This window comes from Oryzias latipes, chromosome 20 (genome assembly GCF_053564925.1).
Source record: "Oryzias latipes strain Hd-rR chromosome 20, Olatipes_Hd-rR_3.1".
Lineage (NCBI taxonomy): Eukaryota > Metazoa > Chordata > Actinopteri > Beloniformes > Adrianichthyidae > Oryzias > Oryzias latipes.
Window position 1 is genome coordinate 5,389,538 of NC_136256.1, and position 18,849 is coordinate 5,408,386.

Sequence of the window (18,849 nt, forward strand, 5' to 3'; positions counted from 1 at the left end):
TAGAAGCCCCAGGTTTTTATTTTACCTTTGTAAATAGGGCCTTGCCAACCATTCTAGCATTAGCTTGTAAACTGTGGAAACCAAAATAGTATCTTATAGTTGTCCACCATTGGAACATGTTGAGATTTTGCAGAGAAAAACTATAAAGACAGTGTTTGGATATGCAACCACGTTAGGAAGATTTGTCAATTCATTTCACAAAGTGAAATTAAAGCTTGGAACAGTAAAAACATGTAACGGAAGGGGAATTAGCTCAAATGGTAGAGCGCTCGCTTAGCATGTGAGAGGTAGGGGGATTGACGCCCTCGTTCTCCATTATCTTCAGTTGTTGACTAGTGTAACTAATGCACACCTTAAAATTAAACCATTCATGAAACACATTACATGGTTTTTAAACAATCACCATTGCTATCTGCTTACTAAGAACTATACAGCTGCAAGAAATCTGCAGTCTTTCAGTTGTTAATCACTAAAAATCTTCTTGAGGTATCCCATTTTTTAGTGGCTTTCAGATGTTGATGTCCAAAAATAGTATTCAGTGGGTTCCGCAACAACACAATGGCAACTCGTTGATCCCTCTTGATGGGTCTAAGTTTTTGCTCACAAGGAGTGTATAACCTCAGGTAAAAAGATGCATGCAAAATTACCATCAGGGAAAATGGACATCAGAAAGATTTGCTGGTCAGTCTCTTTTTACTCAGCACAACTACGGACATAGGTAATGAGTCACCTTTTAAATTTTTTGATTCATGTAGAAGCCCCAGGTTTTTATTTTACCTTTGTATATAGGGCCTTGCCAACCATTCTAGCATTAGCGTGTCAACTGTGGAAACCAAAATAGTATCTTATGGTTGTCCACCATTGGAACATGTTGAGATTTTGCAGAGAAAAACTATAAAGACAGTGTTTGGATATGCAACCATGTTAGGAAGATTTGTCAATTCATTACACAAAGTGAAATTAAAGCTTGGCACAGTAAAAACATCTAACGGAAGGGGAATTTGCTCAAATGGTGGAGCACTCGCTTAGCATGTGAGAGGTAGGGTATCGACGCCCTCATTCTCCATTATCTTCACTTGTTGACTAGTGTAACTAATGCACACCTTAAAATTAAACCATTCATAAAACACATTACATGGTTTTTAAACAATCACCATTGCTATCTGCTTACTAAGGACTATACAGCTGCAAGAAATCTGCAGTCTTTTACTTGTTAATCACTAAAATCTTCTTGAGGTATCCCATTTTTTAGTGGCTTTCAGATGTTGATGTCCAAGAATAGTATTCAGTGGGTTTTCGCAAAAACACAATGGCAACTCATTGATCCCTCTTGATGAGTCTAAGTTTTGGCTCACAAGGAGTGTATAACCTCAGGTAAAAAGATGCATGCAAAATTACCATCAGGGAAAATGGACATCAGAAAGATTTGCTGGTCAGTCTCTTTTCATTCAGCACAACTACGTACATAGGTAATGAGTCACCTTTTAAATTTTTTGATTCATGTAGAAGCCCCAGGTTTTTATTTTACCTTTGTAAATAGGGCCTTGCCAACCATTCTAGCATTAGCTTGTAAACTGTGGAAACCAAAATAGTATCTTATAGTTGTCCACCATTGGAACATGTTGAGATTTTGCAGAGAAAAACTATAAAGACAGTGTTTGGATATGCAACCATGTTAGGAAGATTTGTCAATTCATTACACATAGTGAAATTAAAGCTTGGCACAGTAAAAAGATCTAACGGAAGGGGAATTAGCTCAAATGGTAGAGCACTCGCTTAGCATGTGAGAGGTAGGGGGATCGACGCCCTCATTCTCCATTATCTTCAGTTGTTGACTAGTGTAACTAATGCACACCTTAAAATTAAACAATTCATCAAAGACATCACGTGGTTTTAAAACAATCACCATTGCTATCTGCTTACTAAAGACTATACAGCTGCAAGAAATCTGCAGTCTTTTACTTGTTTATCACTAAAATCTTCTTGACGTATCCCATTTTTTAGTGGCTTTCAGATGTTGATGTCCAAGAATAGTATTCAGTGGGTTCCGCAAAAACACAATGGCAACTCGTTGATCCCTCTTGATGGGTCTAAGTTTTTGCTCACAAGGAGTGTATAACCTCAGGTAAAAAGATGCATGCAAAATTACCATGAGGGAAAATGGAGATCAGAAAGATTTTCTGGTCAGTCTCTTTTTACTCAGCACAACTACGGACATAGGTAATGAGTCACCTTTTAGATTTTTTGATTCATGTAGAAGCCCCAGGTTTTTATTTTACCTTTGTATATAGGGCCTTGCCAACCATTCTAGCATTAGCGTGTCAACTGTGGAAACCAAAATAGTATCTTATGGTTGTCCACCATTGGAACATGTTGAGATTTTGCAGAGAAAAACTATAAAGACAGTGTTTGGATATGCAACCATGTTAGGAAGAGTTGTCAATTCATTACACAAAGTGAAATTAAAGCTTGGCACAGTAAAAACATCTAATGGAAGGGGAATTAGCTCAAATGGTAGAGCGCTCGCTTAGCATGTGTGAGGTAGGGGGATCGACGCCCTCATTCTCCATTATCTTCAGTTGTTGACTAGTGTAACTAATGCACACCTTAAAATTAAACAATTCATCAAACACATCACGTGGTTTTAAAACAATCACCATTGCTATCTGCTTAATAAGGACTATACAGCTGCAAGAAATCTGCAGTCTTTTACTTGTTTATCACTAAAATCTTCTTGACGTATCCCATTTTTTAGTGGCTTTCAGATGTTGATGTCCAAGAATAGTATTCAGTGGGTTCCGCAAAAACACAATGGCAACTCGTTGATCCCTCTTGATGAGTCTAGGTTTGTGCTCACAAGGAGTGTATAACCTCAGGTAAAAAGATGCATGCAAAATTACCATCAGGGAAAATGGACATCAGAAAGATTTGCTGGTCAGTCTCTTTTCATTCAGCACAACTACGTACATAGGTAATGAGTCACCTTTTAATTTTTTTGATTCATGTAGAAGCCCCAGGTTTTTATTTTACCTTTGTAAATAGGGCCTTGCCTACCATTCTAGCATTAGCTTGTAAACTGTGGAAACCAAAATAGTATCTTATGGTTGTCCACCATTGGAACATGTTGAGATTTTGCAGAGAAAAACTATAAAGACAGTGTTTGGATATGCAACCACGTTAAGAAAATTTGTCAATTCATTTCACAAAGTGAAATTAAAGCTTGGCACAGTAAAAAAATCTAACGGAAGGGGAATTAGCTCAAATGGTAGAGCACTTGCTGCGCAAAGGCGGGGGGCTGATCTTCCCGCTCGCGCACGAGGCAAAAGCACGCGCAAACCGGAAATCTGCGGCGCGGTTTTCACGCTGAAAGACTCTGGATATACGTCTACATATTGTGGATTGTTTTCAGTAATATGTGAAACGAGACTCTCTCCCAAAGCTGGACTCGAACCGAAGGTCTGTCCGTCCGCTCAGGTATCCAAGGACGCTGTTCGTCGCCGTCTTTCGGATGACGTATTTGAAACGTAAAACGCGAATGGTCAGACGCTCAGTCACGTTATCATGAATCTTTCTTCATTGATAAATATGCAAGCTCATGTCTTGTGCAGTTTTCACAAGTTATTTATCGATAATAACTATCATGCCATGGATATTAATGCAAAAAAGCATGTTAACTTGCTTATTTTGACAATAAATGAATGTTTCTTTGTGTTGACACTTGTGTGCAGGACCTTTTTGCGGCTGTATAATTATCTATAACTGTATAATACATATGATAATTACATATTATTTATGTATTTTATTACTTTGTTTACACAAGTTGTCTGTGACGTGTCACAAAACCTATTTACAGCTTTCGAATTGTATTATTTTCCAAAAAAAAAAAGACTTTGAGATGTTTACATTATTAAACATAACAGATTTAAAAAAAAATCTTTTCTTCTTTTTTTCTTGAGTGGGGTGTGGAGGGGACAAATTCTGGGAATGTGAAAGCTTATTTGTAGCTTTAATTGACCAGACAAATGATACTTCAAATGTAAAATGTTTTATTAAAATGAAGACACAGAAAACTAACATGAATCACATTGACAAAAAGTAAATATTAGAAAATAACTAAAAAATAATAAAAAATAAAATTTAAAATAACTAAAGAATGTACATACAACAATAATTTACTATCTACATTACGATAGTATTACTGAAGAGTACCTATGAAAGAGGAGGAGGAGGAGGAGGAGGAGGTGGTGATCTGCCTTTGTGCTGTTGGCGCTGTTCTGCCAACCAGTCATCCAATGATCGTCCATTTGACGCCCGCGAGCAAAATGTGGCATTTTTGTAGCGACTATGCCCGTATTCTTTTGTTTTGGGCTGTCCACATTTGCTACACGTATTATAGTTCACTCCTCGTATGTATTTTCTTTTGTGGATGCCGCTTTCTTCCTCCAAGGCCCGTCTTTGCCTGTTCTTCTGTGTGGAGCGTGACACAGGGACAGTAGGGACAGCTGGGGCAGTCGCAGGTGGAACGAAGCCTGCACTGCTTGTTGTTGCTCCAGGAAATCGATAAGCAGTGGGCACAGCCATAACTGGGAAAGGAATTATGGTCCCCAACAATAATCCAGGTGCTGACACAGGTGGAATAAAAGCAGTTACACTGGTGGCAGGTGTGATGGGGCACATCATACTGTCAGTAGCAGCAGAGGAAGAGGAAGAAGCAGTAGCAGTAGCAGTAGCAGCAGCAGGCCTGCGACCTGGTCTCAGAATAGGAGCCTGTCCTGCTCTATTTAGAGGAAGAATGAATTTGAATTTGGGCCCAGATGTGGATGGTGCCTCATCCATTTTTTGCCTTGGAGCAGGAAGGTCGCTTGCAGCTACAGCAACTGGCTCGGGGGGTGTCAATCCCTGGGCGAGGACACTCCTTTCTTGGTTTTTCTCCCGCCGCTGAAACCTGAAATGAATCAACGGTATTATGATAATGTTTTGAAAAAGTCATTGAAATAGAATAAAATAAGGCGCTGTGCTCACCACTGAATGAGTGTCCTCTGATTGAGCTCAAACAGCTGGATCATTGTTTCCTCCATCAGCCTGCGACTGCTCAGCACTAAATCCCGGATATGGTGGTAATCCGTGAGGATTTTGGACCACCTTGGGGTGCTAACTCCAGCCTTCTTGGTGGGCGTCTTGTGCAAACGGCTAAGCTTAATGCAAATAGCCTCAACCAAGCGGCTGGTGCTTGGCCACTGAGCTGGACCCCCAGGATGTCCAATGAGACACCTTTTCACGCTTTCCACTCCTGGTGTCACCCCGGAGCGTTTAGGTGCCTTAAAGCGGCCGTGTGAAAGCTGAGGCTGGTGTCGAGGCTGGTAGTTGACCCGCTTTTTGTCCACGTCCAGGAGAGCTGTCCATAGTCGAATGGCCTCTGTAACTTGTGGGTCAGTGAGGTAAGGAGCCTCACGGAGTCCCACTAAGTAAGAGGCCAGATCCTGGACTTTGTCCCACCCAGCTATGCCGTCGGGTCCTACAACAGCAGACTAATAAATGCAAATGAATGTTAGAAATGCTGAACCAGATGAGACTAAAATGAAAGGATGGTCCTTTAAAACGTCTCACCTCTGCCTCGTCTGAAGGGCTGCTTTCACTCTCAGTTGGCTGTGACACCACCACAGAGGAAAGACGATGAGCAGAAGATTCAGGTCCACCTGGTGATACTGAGAGTTGAGGCTGAGGTGAAGATAAGGGGCTGGCAACGACATCAAGAGGGGGGTCATCCAACACTGGAACAGTGATGTCCTCCATGTTGTCTTCCCCAAACCCCTCGTCTTGGAAGTCCTGGTCATCGATTCCCTCCAGCAGCCTGTCCTCCTCTTCAGGGGTCTGAAGCATGGCAGTAAATGTTTTGCCAGTCTGGCTGTACAGGTATTCTATTCCCAGCAATTCACCTACAACAATAAAAAGAAAAGCTATAAACGCTGTCGTGACATTAGGATAAATAGATAAATCGCAAAATAACAAATGTATATATTTCTTACCCGTATATGCTCCAGGAGGGCGATAACGCTCATCCCAGGGCTTCCCTAGCACTGCTTGGCTGAGTTGGTCCACAGCCTCTCTCATTGAAGTTTCGAATAACCGGAAGGAGGAATTTCCTTTGACAGCATCCTCCATCCGGTCATCATTCCAGCGCATCAAGCCCTCAAGGAGATATGCCTGGAAATGCGCGTCACTGGCACTGGTTCCTGAGTGAAACAAACAGGGTTTGATAAGTCTCTGTTTACAAGATGTGAACCACATGAAAGCAAATGTTAGAAATGTTTACAGAAAGGTTAGGAACCCAGATGTTCAGTGCACATTACCTGGTATAAAACGGTTCAGGTGGAGGTGGAAGGACTCCAAGGAGGTCGACCCACGGGCACACCTGTAGCAAGACAGCTCCACGCCGCCTTTCTTTAGTGTGCCCGTCTTCATGTAGAGTGGGAAGTTCTCGGGGTCTTGGATGCACAGCAGGTGGTTTTGCTGTTCCTTCCAAATCTGTTGGATGCGTTCGTGGTCCAACAGTGGAACTCCAAGGGTGTCCTTCCCATCTGCACTGTCGAACTGATGGATGAGTGCTCCTAATAATGCTGCAGTCTCCTCCACTCCCCTGGTCCTCCTCCGACAGTGGAGTGCCAACTCCCTGCGACTAATCTGAGCACTGACCGTCCTTCTGGAAACATGGCCACTTTTCTTTGCTGCCAGCTCAGCCTCCTTGGCGCAGCGAAGAGCAGCCACATCTTCTGGATCCCACTCAAAAATGCACGCAGACAGACGTGCCATGAAGATCCCGTAGAGCGGATGAGCCTCTGTCGTGACACCTGCAGCGAATCGCCGCATGAAATGCCAGATGTCCAGGCGCACCTCAAGCTCATCCCACTCTGAAAACAGGGTCTTCACCAGAGACCGGCCGTGTCTGCTGCAGCAGTCTCTGTCCACGTACATCACTTTTGGGGGTGCCTCTCCTGCCTCCCTGTAGCGCCTCATCAGGCCAGCCGCCATGGCGTCCAGTCCATGTCCTTCAGCGGCTGTCAGAACAGAGACCAGAACCTGGCCATGTTCATTGCCGACATTTGTGCACCAGGCAGCTGTTCCTGAAGCAGCCCCCGCAAGCTTCTTTGTGACCTATTGACAAAAAAGTAAAAACTGTTTATTATTTATGTAAGCATATTAATATCTGTTTAAAAAAGTTTTGAAAAAGTACCTTTTTTGTGGAGTCCATCTTCAAAACACATCCAAACACAGATGTGATTTTGGCCTTCACTTCGTTGATCCGCCCCAGAACATCCCTTGCATAAACAGCTAACAGCCACTTAGGCTTAGGCAAGGCCGGCATGGGGGGGGGCTCAGCAAACACTGGTCGCTGAAGAGAGGCCCTTGTGAACGGTTCACACGCTGTGAGGTACTGTAGGACGCGCTGTGTCCATGCCTCACTGTGCTGTTCCAGTAACTTTTTATAAAGTTGTGTCACGCTGTTGCCCAGTGTCCTCTCCCTCATCATTCTCAGCACCCGCTTGTCACATGAGTACCTAAGGAAACAACAGCATAGGATAGGCATGCAAACCTTAGGTTAGGCAAAAATGAAAACACAAAGTCAGCTCATTATGAACATGCGTCAATATGTCCCACCTGTATGTCAGCAGAGCTGGGAAATGGCTGCGATGACCCATGTCCATCTGCCCCAAAATGTCCTCTGACCAGGATGGGTATTTTCTCTTGCAGCGTTTACATTCCAGATACTCCGTGGCGAGGTCATACCACCCATCAATGTCCAGGACTTTACGAACAGTCCTGTAAATTCCAGCCGCCGTAAGTCTGTGCTGACCACATTGTGGACGACCGCAGACAAAAAGAAATGACCACATTTTTTGTGGCATCCACAGGAACAGGGGCCGGCAGAAGAAGAGGTCTGGTGAGGCGGGAGGCTGAGTGTGAACCAGAGCGGGCTGGGGAGGATGCCACCAAAGCTTTAGCTGCGACACAAGTTCTGCCTTGCCGGTTCGTGGGTTGGCTTTGAAAAGCGTCTTTGCAATCCACTCGTGCTGGAAGCGTGGCAGTTGTTCTTTCCAGTGGACTGGAAGCTCCAGCGCTGACTTTGCTGCTGCCACAGATGGAGAGGGACCAGGACAGGCCTCTGAGGGAACAGGAACAAACAGAAGAATGACTCTTCCAGCTGCTATAGCATAAATGATACAAATGACAGTGGAGAACAGAAAGAGGATCAAATGGTAAAGATTAAAGAAATGAGGCTCAAAATTAGGCTTTTTTGCAAGCAAAAAAATGCTTTTTTATAATGCTTCTAAAAGTGTCTTTGATTAAAAAAAACTGTCTCCTAAGGTTACTGTCTGGTTAATATAACACACCTGCACTTAGCTGTGCTTCACATTGTGCTGCAGCAAGAAGCAGCTCCTCGTCATCAGCCTCCTTAGCAGGAGGAATGGAAGTGTCTAGAAGAAAGTATAAACATATTACTCTAAGAAACACATAAAGACAAACTTATGTAAAATAGAGCTTAATTACCAGCAGTAAAAAGCTGCCTTTGGGCCAAATTTTTGGCTGGAGGTTCTCCTCCTCCTCTTGGAGGAGGCAGTACAGGATCTTAAAAAAGAGCAATTGGACACTTTTACCATATTGTTAAATGCATGTGGAATTGCTCTGAGAACAAATAAATATGCATGTATACTCACGGTGCTTAGCTGGTGATGTGAGTTTTTTGACGAGCTGGGAAGTAGGGATATTTTTGCCAAGTCCTAAGAGTGCCTTCACAGCAGCAGTCTGCTGGATGCCGGTTCGGATCTGGGTGGCAGAAGGGGTAGTGGCACGGGTGGGTGTAGTTGCACTGAAGGATGGAGTTGCAGTGGCAAGCGAAGGTGCAGCAGGAGGGGCAGTAGCACGAGATGATGCCCGTCTTTTTATGACGTATGCCTTGAAAATTGCCATGTTGGTGTTGGGCCTGGCATGTGCTGTCACCAGATACTTGATAAGGGCTTGGGCCTCCTTGCTCCCGTCCTCATAAACCTCCTTCATGGACCGGCCCTGGAAGTCGCCAAACTCAACCATCAAGTAGCCCTGGTCTCCAGTTGCTCGGGCTTCTGCTTGCATTTCCTGCTTTCTCTTGTACTTTTCACCTTCTTCTCCCATCTCTCTAATTTGAGAAGTGTACTGAAGGAAGAGTTGCTTGTTTTCTGACAACGGTGATGTATGTGCTGCCTCGTCAGAGATGCTAAGCATTAAATACACAGCATAGCCCAGAGAGTTTTCCAGGAGCCATCTAAATCGTTGGCCTTGGTATTTACCAAACTGTAGTCTGCAGTGAGCCAATACCAAAAACTGGTCACTGGGGTCACCTCCGTTTGTGCTGACAAACGTCCGGGCCTCTTTAAGCACCTCCGCCTTTGGTTTCGCACGTCCAGTCTCCACATTTTCAAGGCGCTTTGCCTCGGCTGAAGGTGCCAGAAGGAGACGGGTTGATGTTGCAGATTGGCGACGGAAAACAGGATAAGCATACATTTTCTGCAATGAAAATATAGCCATTAACAATTTGCATTTTAAGGGTGTGACAATAATTTAACAAGCTATATGTAAACAATAATCATGGGGTAATAAACACTGCCATAACCCATGGCAGACAGACAGACAGACAGACAGTGAGTGAGTGAGTGAGTGAGTGAGTGAGTGAGTGAGTGAGTGAGTGAGTGAGTGAGTGTGTGTGGGGGACCCCCTTCCCCAGGAGAAACCTCGACCCCACCCTCAATAGAAAACCAACCAAACAACGTTAATACAGTCCCCATTTTCTGGGTGAGATGAACGCCGCTATGTTGGAGAGAAAGAGCCAGACACTGTCAGTCCATAAAAAACATGAACAAATTAGAATAATAAGGAGATGCCAATAAAGAGGTATCAGAGACAGAATTGTTATCTGACCAATAGAATGACTGAGTAACAGGTTTTTTCTCCATATGGTATTTTGGCTTCTTGGAGCCAGCGAGGGGGGGGGGGGTCCTTCAGTCCAGTTCTCCTACAGTAAGGGCTAAAACTCTTGATGGCTGCTCACTGTACTTTTGAAACTACAGTTTCACCGAATATTTACAACTCATTCATCCAGAGTTAACTGACATCTCCACACATTTTAGTACTTTATTATGAGCGTTGTTATAACTGTTGTTGTTAGAAAAACATCCCCCTTAAACCATATTGGAGGATTTACACTTTCAAAGCAATATAAATGATTATGGCGATGTTTAACGTATCTGATCAGATCTGTAGCATCATTTGATTTGTTTGTGCAGCATCGATCACAATTAAAAGTTTAACGTAATGGGGGGAAAAAGGGACTGCCGACTATCGATATTTCCCCTTTTCTAACAAATACGTATCGAAGGTGAACAATCAATGTCTGATCGCTAGCAAACCGCTTTACCTGTTATTACGAAGACGTGAAAAGATGGCGGCCGCTGGCCGATCAAACGTAAACACAAGCACAGAAACGGGATGGAACAAAAGGTCGCGGATTAAATAAAAAAACTACAGACTATCATAATCATACCGAAGGTGGACAATCAATAAATAAATAAAGAATGAAACCAGTTTACCTGTGTTGTTACGAACTCGAAGACGTGAAAATGGCGGTTGATCTGTCTGAGCGGTCGATGAGCGATCAAGCATGAACAAGAGCACAAAAACGTGGTCGAACAAAAGGTCGCAGATTAAATCCAAGAAAAATGCCAGCTATAAACGAACAACCCACAGGAGGGAACAGTAAAAGTGACGAATCACTACTTGGAGCACGGCTATTTAAACATCCGCTCACAGCCGCTCACAGCAAGCTAACGCGCACGGATGATTGGTCAAGTATGAGCTAGAGAGGAACGTCATTGGCTGTAGTGTGAACTTACTTTGGATTTACCTTACGTGATTGGCTGTAGTGAGGCAGGGATGTACTAACTTTGAACTAACTTAGATCAACTTTGGCTCAAAATCTGCGCTCCAGCAGGCGCAAGTGAGAGGTAGGGGGATCGACGCCCTCATTCTCCAAATAACTTCAGTTGTTGACTAGTGTTACTAATGTACACCTTAAAATTAAACCTTTCACCAAACACATTACTTGGTTTTTAAACAATCACCATTGCTAAGTGCTTACTAAAGACTATACAGCTGCAAGAAATCTGCAGTCTTTCATTTGTTAATCAGTAAGATCTTCTTGAGGTATCCCATTTTTTAGTGTTTTTCAGATGTTGATGTCCAAAAATAGTATTCAGTGGGTTCCACAACAACACAATGGCAACTCGTTGATCCCTCTTGATGAGTCTAGGTTTGTGCTCACAGAGTGTATAACCTCATGTAAAAAGATGCATGCAAAATTACCATCAGGGAAAATGGACATCAGAAAGATTTGCTGGTCAGATTCTTTTTATTCAGCACAACTACGTACATAGGTAATGAGTCACCTTTTAAATTTTTTGATTCATGTAGAAGCCCCAGGTTTTTATTTTACCTTTGTAAATAGGGCCTTGCCAACCATTCTAGCATTAGCGTGTCAACTGTGGAAACCAAAATAGTATCTTATAGTTGTCCACCATTGGAACATGTTGAGATTTTGCAGAGAAAAACTATAAAGATAGTGTTTGGATATGCAACCACGTTAGGAAGATTTGTCAATTCATTTTACAAAGTGAAATTAAAGCTTGGCACAGTAAAAACATCTAACGGAAGGGGAATTAGCTCAAATGGTAGAGAGCTCGCTTAGCATGTGAGAGGTAGGTGGATCGATGCCCTCATTCTCCATTATCTTCAGTTGTTGACTAGTGTAACTAATGCACACCTTAAAATTAAACCATTCATGAAACACATTACGTGGATTTTAAACAATCACCATTGCTATCTGCTTACTAAGGACTATACAGCTGCAAGAAATCTGCAGTCTTTTACTTGTTAATCACTAAAATCTTCTTGAGGTATCCCATTTTTTAGTGGCTTTCAGGTGTTGATGTCCAAGAATAGTATTCAGTGGGTTCCGCAAAAACACAATGGCAACTCGTTGATCCCTCTTGATGAGTCTAAGTTTTTGCTCACAAGGAGTGTATAACCTCAGGTAAAAAGATGCATGCAAAATTACCATCAGGGAAAATGGACATCAGAAAGATTTGCTGGTCAGTCTCTTTTCATTCAGCACAACTACGTACATAGGTAATGAGTCACCTTTTAAATTTTTTGATTCATGTAGAAGCCCCAGGTTTTTATTTTACCTTTGAAAATAGGGCCTTGCCAACCATTCTAGCATTAGCTTGTCAACTGTGGAAACCAAAATAGTATCCTATGATTGTCCACCATTGGAACATGTTGAGATTTTGCAGAGAAAAACTATAAAGACAGTGTTTGGATATGCAACCACGTTAGGAAGATTTGTCAATTCATTTCACAAAGTGATATTAAAGCTTGGCACAGTAAAAACATCTAACGGAAGGGGAATTAGCTCAAATGGTAGAGCGCTCGCTTAGCATGTGAGAGGTAGGGGGATCGATGCCCTCATTCTCCATTATCTTTAGTTGTTGACTAGTGTAACTAATGCACACCTTAAAATTAAACCATTCATCAAACACATTACGTGGTTTTTAAACAATCACCATTGCTAAGTGCTTACTAAGCACTATTCAGCTGCAAGAAATCTGCAGTCTTTCAGTTGTTAATCACTAAGATCTTCTTGAGGTATCCCATTTTTTAGTGGCTTTCAGATGTTGATGTCCAAAAATAGTATTCAGTGGGTTCTGCAACAACACAATGGCAACTCGTTGATCCCTCTTGATGGGTCTAAGTTTTTGCTCATAAGGAGTGTATAACCTCATGTAAAAAGATGCATGCAAAATTACCATCAGGGAAAATGGACATCAGAAAGATTTGCTGGTCAGTCTCTTTTTACTCAGCACAACTACGGACATAGGTAATGAGTCACCATTTAGATTTTTTGATTCATGTAGAAGCCCCAGGTTTTTATTTTACCTTTGTATATAGGGCCTTGCCAACCAGTCTAGCATTAGCGTGTCAACTGTGGAAACCAAAATAGTATCTTATGGTTGTCCACCATTGGAACATGTTGAGATTTTGCAGAGAAAAACTATAAAGACAGTGTTTGGATATGCAACCACGTTAGGAAGATTTGTCAATTCATTACACAAAGTGAAATTAAAGCTTGGCACAGTAAAAACATCTAACGGAAGGGGAATTAGCTCAAATGGTAGAGCGCTCGCTTTGCATGTGAGAGGTAGGGGGATCGACACCCTCATTCTCCAAATAACTTCAGTTGTTGACTAGTGTAACTAATGCACACCTAAAGATTAAACCTTTAATGAAATACATTACATGGTTTTTAAACAATCACCATTGCTTAATGCTTACTTAGGACTATACAGCTGCAAGTGCTCTGCAGTCTTTCATTTGTGAATCACTAAGATCTTCTTGAGGTATCCCATTTTTTAGTGGCTTTCAGATTCTGATGTCCAAGAATAATATTCAGTGGGTTCCGCAACAACACAATGGCAACTCGTTGATCCCTCTTGATGAGTCTAGGTTTGTGCTCACAGAGTGTATAACCTCAGGTAAAAAGATGCATGCAAAATTACCATCAGGGAAAATGGACATCAGAAAGATTTGCTGGTCAGTTTCTTTTTATTCAGCACAACTACGTACATAGGTAATGAGTCACCTTTTAAATTTTTTGATTAATGTAGAAGCCCCAGGTTTTTATTTTACCTTTGTAAATAGGGCCTTGCCAACCATTCTAGCATTAGCGTGTCAACTGCGGAAACCAAAATAGTATCTTATAGTTGTCCACCATTGGAACATGTTGAGATTTTGCAGAGAAAAACTATAAAGACAGTGTTTGGATATGCAACCACGTTAGGAAGATTTGTCAATTCATTTTACAAAGTGAAATTAAAGCTTGGCACAGTAAAAACATCTAACGGAAGGGGAATTAGCTCAAATGGTAGAGAGCTCGCTTAGCATGTGAGAGGTAGGGGGATCGATGCCCTAATTCTCCATTATCTTCAGTTGTTGACTAGTGTAACTAATGCACACCTTAAAATTAAACCATTCATGAAACACATTACATGGTTTTTAAACAATCACCATTGCTATCTGCTTACTAAGGACTATACAGCTGCAAGGAATCAGCAGTCTTTTACTTGTTAATCACTAAAATCTTCTTGAGGTATCCCATTTTTTAGTGGCTTTCAGATGTTGATGTCCAAGAATAGTATTCAGTGGGTTCCGCAAAAACACAATGGCAACTCGTTGATCCCTCTTGATGGGTCTAAGTTTTTGCTGACAAGGAGTGTATAATCTCAGGTAAAAAGATGCATGCAAAATTACCATCAGGGAAAATGGACATCAGAAAGATTTGCTGGTCAGTCTCTTTTTACTCAGCACAACTACGGACATAGGTAATGAGTCACTTTTTAGATTTTTTGATTCATGTAGAAGCCCCAGGTTTTTATTTTACCTTTGTATATAGGGCCTTGCCAACCATTCTAGCATTAGCGTGTCAACTGTGGAAACCAAAATAGTATGTTATGGTTGTCCACCATTGGAACATGTTGAGATTTTGCAGAGAAAAACTATAAAGACAGTGTTTGGATATGCAACCACGTTAGGAAGATTTGTCAATTCATTTTACAAAGTGAAATTAAAGCTTGGCACAGTAAAAACATCTAACGGAAGGGGAATTAGCTCAAATGGTAGAGCGCTCGCTTAGCATGTGAGAGGTAGGGGGATCGACGCCCTCATTCTCCATTATCTTCAGTTGTTGACTAGTGTAACTAATGCACACCTTAAAATTAAACCATTCATCAAACACATTACGTGGTTTTTAAACAATCACCATTGCTATCTGCTTACTAAGGACTATACAGCTGCAAGAAATCTGCAGTCTTTTACTTGTTTATCACTAAAATCTTCTTGACGTATCCCATTTTTTAGTGGCTTTCAGATGTTGATGTCCAAAAAAAGTATTCAGTGGGTTCCGCAAAAACACAATGGCAACTCGTTGATCCCTCTTTATGAGTCTAAGTTTTTGCTCACAAGGAGTGTATAACCTCAGGTAAAAAGATGCATGCAAAATTACCATCAGGGAAAATAGACATCAGAAAGATTTGCTGGTCAGTCTCTTTTCATTCAGCACAACTACGTACATAGGTAATGAGTCACCTTTTAAATTTTTTGATTCATGTAGAAGCCCCAGGTTTTTATTTTACCTTTGTATATAGGGCCTTGCCAACCATTCTAGCATTAGCGTGTCAAATGTGGAAACCAAAATAGTATCTTATGGTTGTCCACCATTGGAACATGTTGAGATTCTGCAGAGAAAAACTATAAAGACAGTGTTTGGATATGCAACCACGTTAGGAAGATTTGTCAATTCATTACACAAAGTGAAATTAAAGCTTGGCACAGTAAAAACATCTAACGGAAGGGGAATTAGCTCAAATGGTAGAGCGCGCGCTTCGCATGTGAGAGGTAGGGGGATCGATGCCCTCGTTCTCCAAATAACTTCAGTTGTTGACTAGTGTTACTAATGTACACCTTAAAATTAAACCTTTCACCAAACACATTACTTGGTTTTTAAACAATCACCATTGCTAAGTGCTTACTAAGGACTATACAGCTGCAAGAAATCTGCAGTCTTTTACTTGTTAATCACTAAAATCTTCTTGAGGTATCCCATTTTTTAGTGGCTTTCAGATGTTGATGTCCAAAAATAGTATTCAGTGGGTTCCGCAACAACACAATGGCAACTCGTTGATCCCTCTTGATGAGTCTAGGTTTGTGCTCACAGAGTGTATAACCTCAGGTAAAAAGATGCATGCAAAATTACCATCAGGGAAAATGGACATCAGAAAGATTTGCTGGTCAGTTTCTTTTTATTCAGCACAACTACGTACATAGGTAATGAGTCACCTTTTAAATTTTTTGATTCATGTAGAAGCCCCAGGTTTTTATTTTACCTTTGTAAATAGGGCCTTGCCAACCATTCTAGCATTAGCTTGTCAACTGTGGAAACCAAAATAGTATCTTATGGTTGTCCACCATTGGAACATGTTGAGATTTTGCAGAGAAAAACTATAAAGACAGTGTTTGGATATGCAACCATGTTAGGAAGATTTGTCAATTCATTACACAAAGTGAAATTAAAGCTTGGCACAGTGAAAACATCTAACGGAAGGGGAATTAGCTCAAATGGTAGAGCGCTTGCTTAGCATGTGAGAGGTAGGGGGATCGACGCCCTCATTCTCCATTATCTTCAGTTGTTGACTAGTGTTACTAATGTACACCTTAAAATTAAACCATTCATAAAACACATTACATGGTTTTTAAACAATCACCATTGCTAAGTGCTTACTAAGCACTATTCAGCTACAAGAAATCTGCAGTCTTTTACTTGTTTATCACTAAGATCTTCTTGAGGTATCCCATTTTTAAGTGGCTTTCAGATGTTGATGTCCAAAAATAGTATTCAGTGGGTTCCGCAAAAACACAATGGCAACCTGTTGATCCCTCTTGAAATTAAAGCTTGGCACAGTAAAAACATCTAACGGAAGGGGAATTAGCTCAAATGGTAGAGAGCTCGCTTAGCATGTGAGAGGTAGGTGGATCGATGCCCTCATTCTCCATTATCTTCAGTTGTTGACAAGTGTAACTAATGCACACCTTAAAATTAAACCATTCATGAAACACATTACGTGGATTTTAAACAATCACCATTGCTAACTGCTTACTAAGGACTATACAGCTGCAAGAAATCTGCAGTCTTTTACTTGTTAATCACTAAAATCTTCTTGAGGTATCCCATTTTTTAGTGGCTTTCAGATGTTGATGTCCAAGAATAGTATTCAGTGGGTTCCGCAAAAACACAATGGCAACTCGTTGATCCCTCTTGATGAGTCTAAGTTTTTGCTCACAAGGAGTGTATAACCTCAGGTAAAAAGATGCATGCAAAATTACCATCAGGGAAAATGGACATCAGAAAGATTTGCTGGTCAGTCTCTTTTCATTCAGCACAACTACGTACATAGGTAATGAGTCACCTTTTAAATTTTTTGATTCATGTAGAAGCCCCAGGTTTTTATTTTACCTTTGAAAATAGGGCCTTGCCAACCATTCTAGCATTAGCTTGTAAACTGTGGAAATCAAAATAGTATCCTATGATTGTCCACCATTGGAACATGTTGAGATTTTGCAGAGAAAAACTATAAAGACAGTGTTTGGATATGCAACCACGTTAGGAAGATTTGTCAATTCATTTCACAAAGTGAAATTAAAGCTTGGCACAGTAAAAACATCTAACGGAAGGGGAATTAGCTCAAATGGTAGAGCGCTCGCTTAGCATGTGAGAGGTAGAGGGATCGATGCCCTCATTCTCCATTATCTTCAGTTGTTGACTAGTGTAACTAATGTACACCTTAAAATTAAACCATTCATCGAACACATTGCATGGTTTTTAAACAATCACCATTGCTAAGTGCTTACTAAGCACTATTCAGCTGCAAGAAATCTGCAGTCTTTCAGTTGTTAATCACTAAGATCTTCTTGAGGTATCCCATTTTTTAGTGGCTTTCAGATGTTGATGTCCAAAAATAGTATTCAGTGGGTTCCGCAACAACACAATGGCAACTCGTTAATCCCTCTTGATGGGTCTAAGTTTTTGCTCATAAGGAGTGTATAACTTCATGTAAAAAGATGCATGCAAAATTACCATCAGGGAAAATGGACATCAGAAAGATTTGCTGGTCAGTCTCTTTTTACTCAGCACAACTACGGACATAGGTAATGAGTCACCTTTTAGATTTTTTGATTCATGTAGAAGCCCCAGGTTTTTATTTTACCTTTGTATATAGGGCCTTGCCAACCATTCTAGCATTAGCGTGTCAACTGTGGAAACCAAAATAGTATCTTATGGTTGTCCACCATTGGAACATGTTGAGATTTTGCAGAGAAAAACTATAAAGACAGTGTTTGGATATGCAACCACGTTAGGAAGATTTGTCAATTCATTACACAAAGTGAAATTAAAGCTTGGCACAGTAAAAACATCTAACGGAATGGGGAATTAGCTCAAATGGTAGAGCGCTTGCTTAGCATGTGAGAGGTAGGGGGATCGACGCCCTCATTCTCCATTATCTTCAGTTGTTGACTAGTGTAACTAATGCACACCTTCAAAATTAAACCATTCATCAAACACATTACATGGTTTTGAAACAATCACCATTGCTAAGTTCTTACTAAGCACTATTCAGCTGCAAGAAATCTGCAGTCTTTCAGTTGTTAATCACTAAGATCTTCTTGAGGTATCCCATTTTTTAGTGGCTTTCAGATGTTGATGTCCAAGAATAGTATTCAGTGGGTTCCGCAAAAACACAATGGCAACTCGTTGATCCCTCTTGATGGGTCTAAGTTTTTGCTCACAAGGATTGTATAACCTCAGGTAAAAAGATGCATGCAAAATTACCATCAGGGAAAATGGACATCAGAAAGATTTGCTGGTCAGTTTCTTTTTATTCAGCAAAACTACGTACATAGGTAATGAGTCACCTTTTAAATTTTTTGATTCATGTAGAAGCCCCAGGTTTTTATTTTACCTTTGTAAATAGGGCCTTGCCAACCATTCTAGCATTAGCGTGTCAACTGTGGAAACCAAAATAGTAGGTAAAAAGATGCATGCAAAATTACCATCAGGGAAAATGGACATCAGAAAGATTTGCTGGTCAGTTTCTTTTTATTCAGCACAACTACGTACATAGGTAATGAGTCACCTTTTAAATTTTTTGATTC

General features: G+C 41.1%; 1 protein-coding gene across 1 annotated transcript; it reads right to left on the reverse strand.

The window, feature by feature from the left end:
* Positions 1–3,893: 3,893 nt before the first annotated feature.
* Positions 3,894–9,168, reverse strand: LOC144988488 (uncharacterized). Its single transcript, XM_078938923.1, has 10 exons — positions 8,715–9,168; positions 8,548–8,625; positions 8,391–8,474; positions 7,657–8,161; positions 7,232–7,556; positions 6,351–7,152; positions 6,027–6,233; positions 5,608–5,936; positions 5,023–5,528; positions 3,894–4,945 (listed from the first exon to the last, which is right to left on the reverse strand). The coding sequence occupies exons 1-10, from the start codon at positions 9,166–9,168 to the stop codon at positions 4,210–4,212; spliced, it is 4,026 nt and encodes a 1,341-aa protein (XP_078795049.1). The 3' UTR covers positions 3,894–4,209.
* Positions 9,169–18,849: the final 9,681 nt, after the last annotated feature.

Coding starts and splice junctions, on each gene's coding strand:
- LOC144988488 (XM_078938923.1), bottom strand. CDS start 9,168: ATGGGAGAAGAAGGTGAAAAGTACAAGAGAAAGCAGGAAATGCAAGCA. Junction 7,153..7,231: donor AGATGGACTCCACAAAAAAG/GTACTTTTTCAA, acceptor TTTTGTCAATAG/GTCACAAAGAAGCTTGCGGG. Junction 5,937..6,026: donor CCCTCCTGGAGCATATACGG/GTAAGAAATATA, acceptor TTATTGTTGTAG/GTGAATTGCTGGGAATAGAA.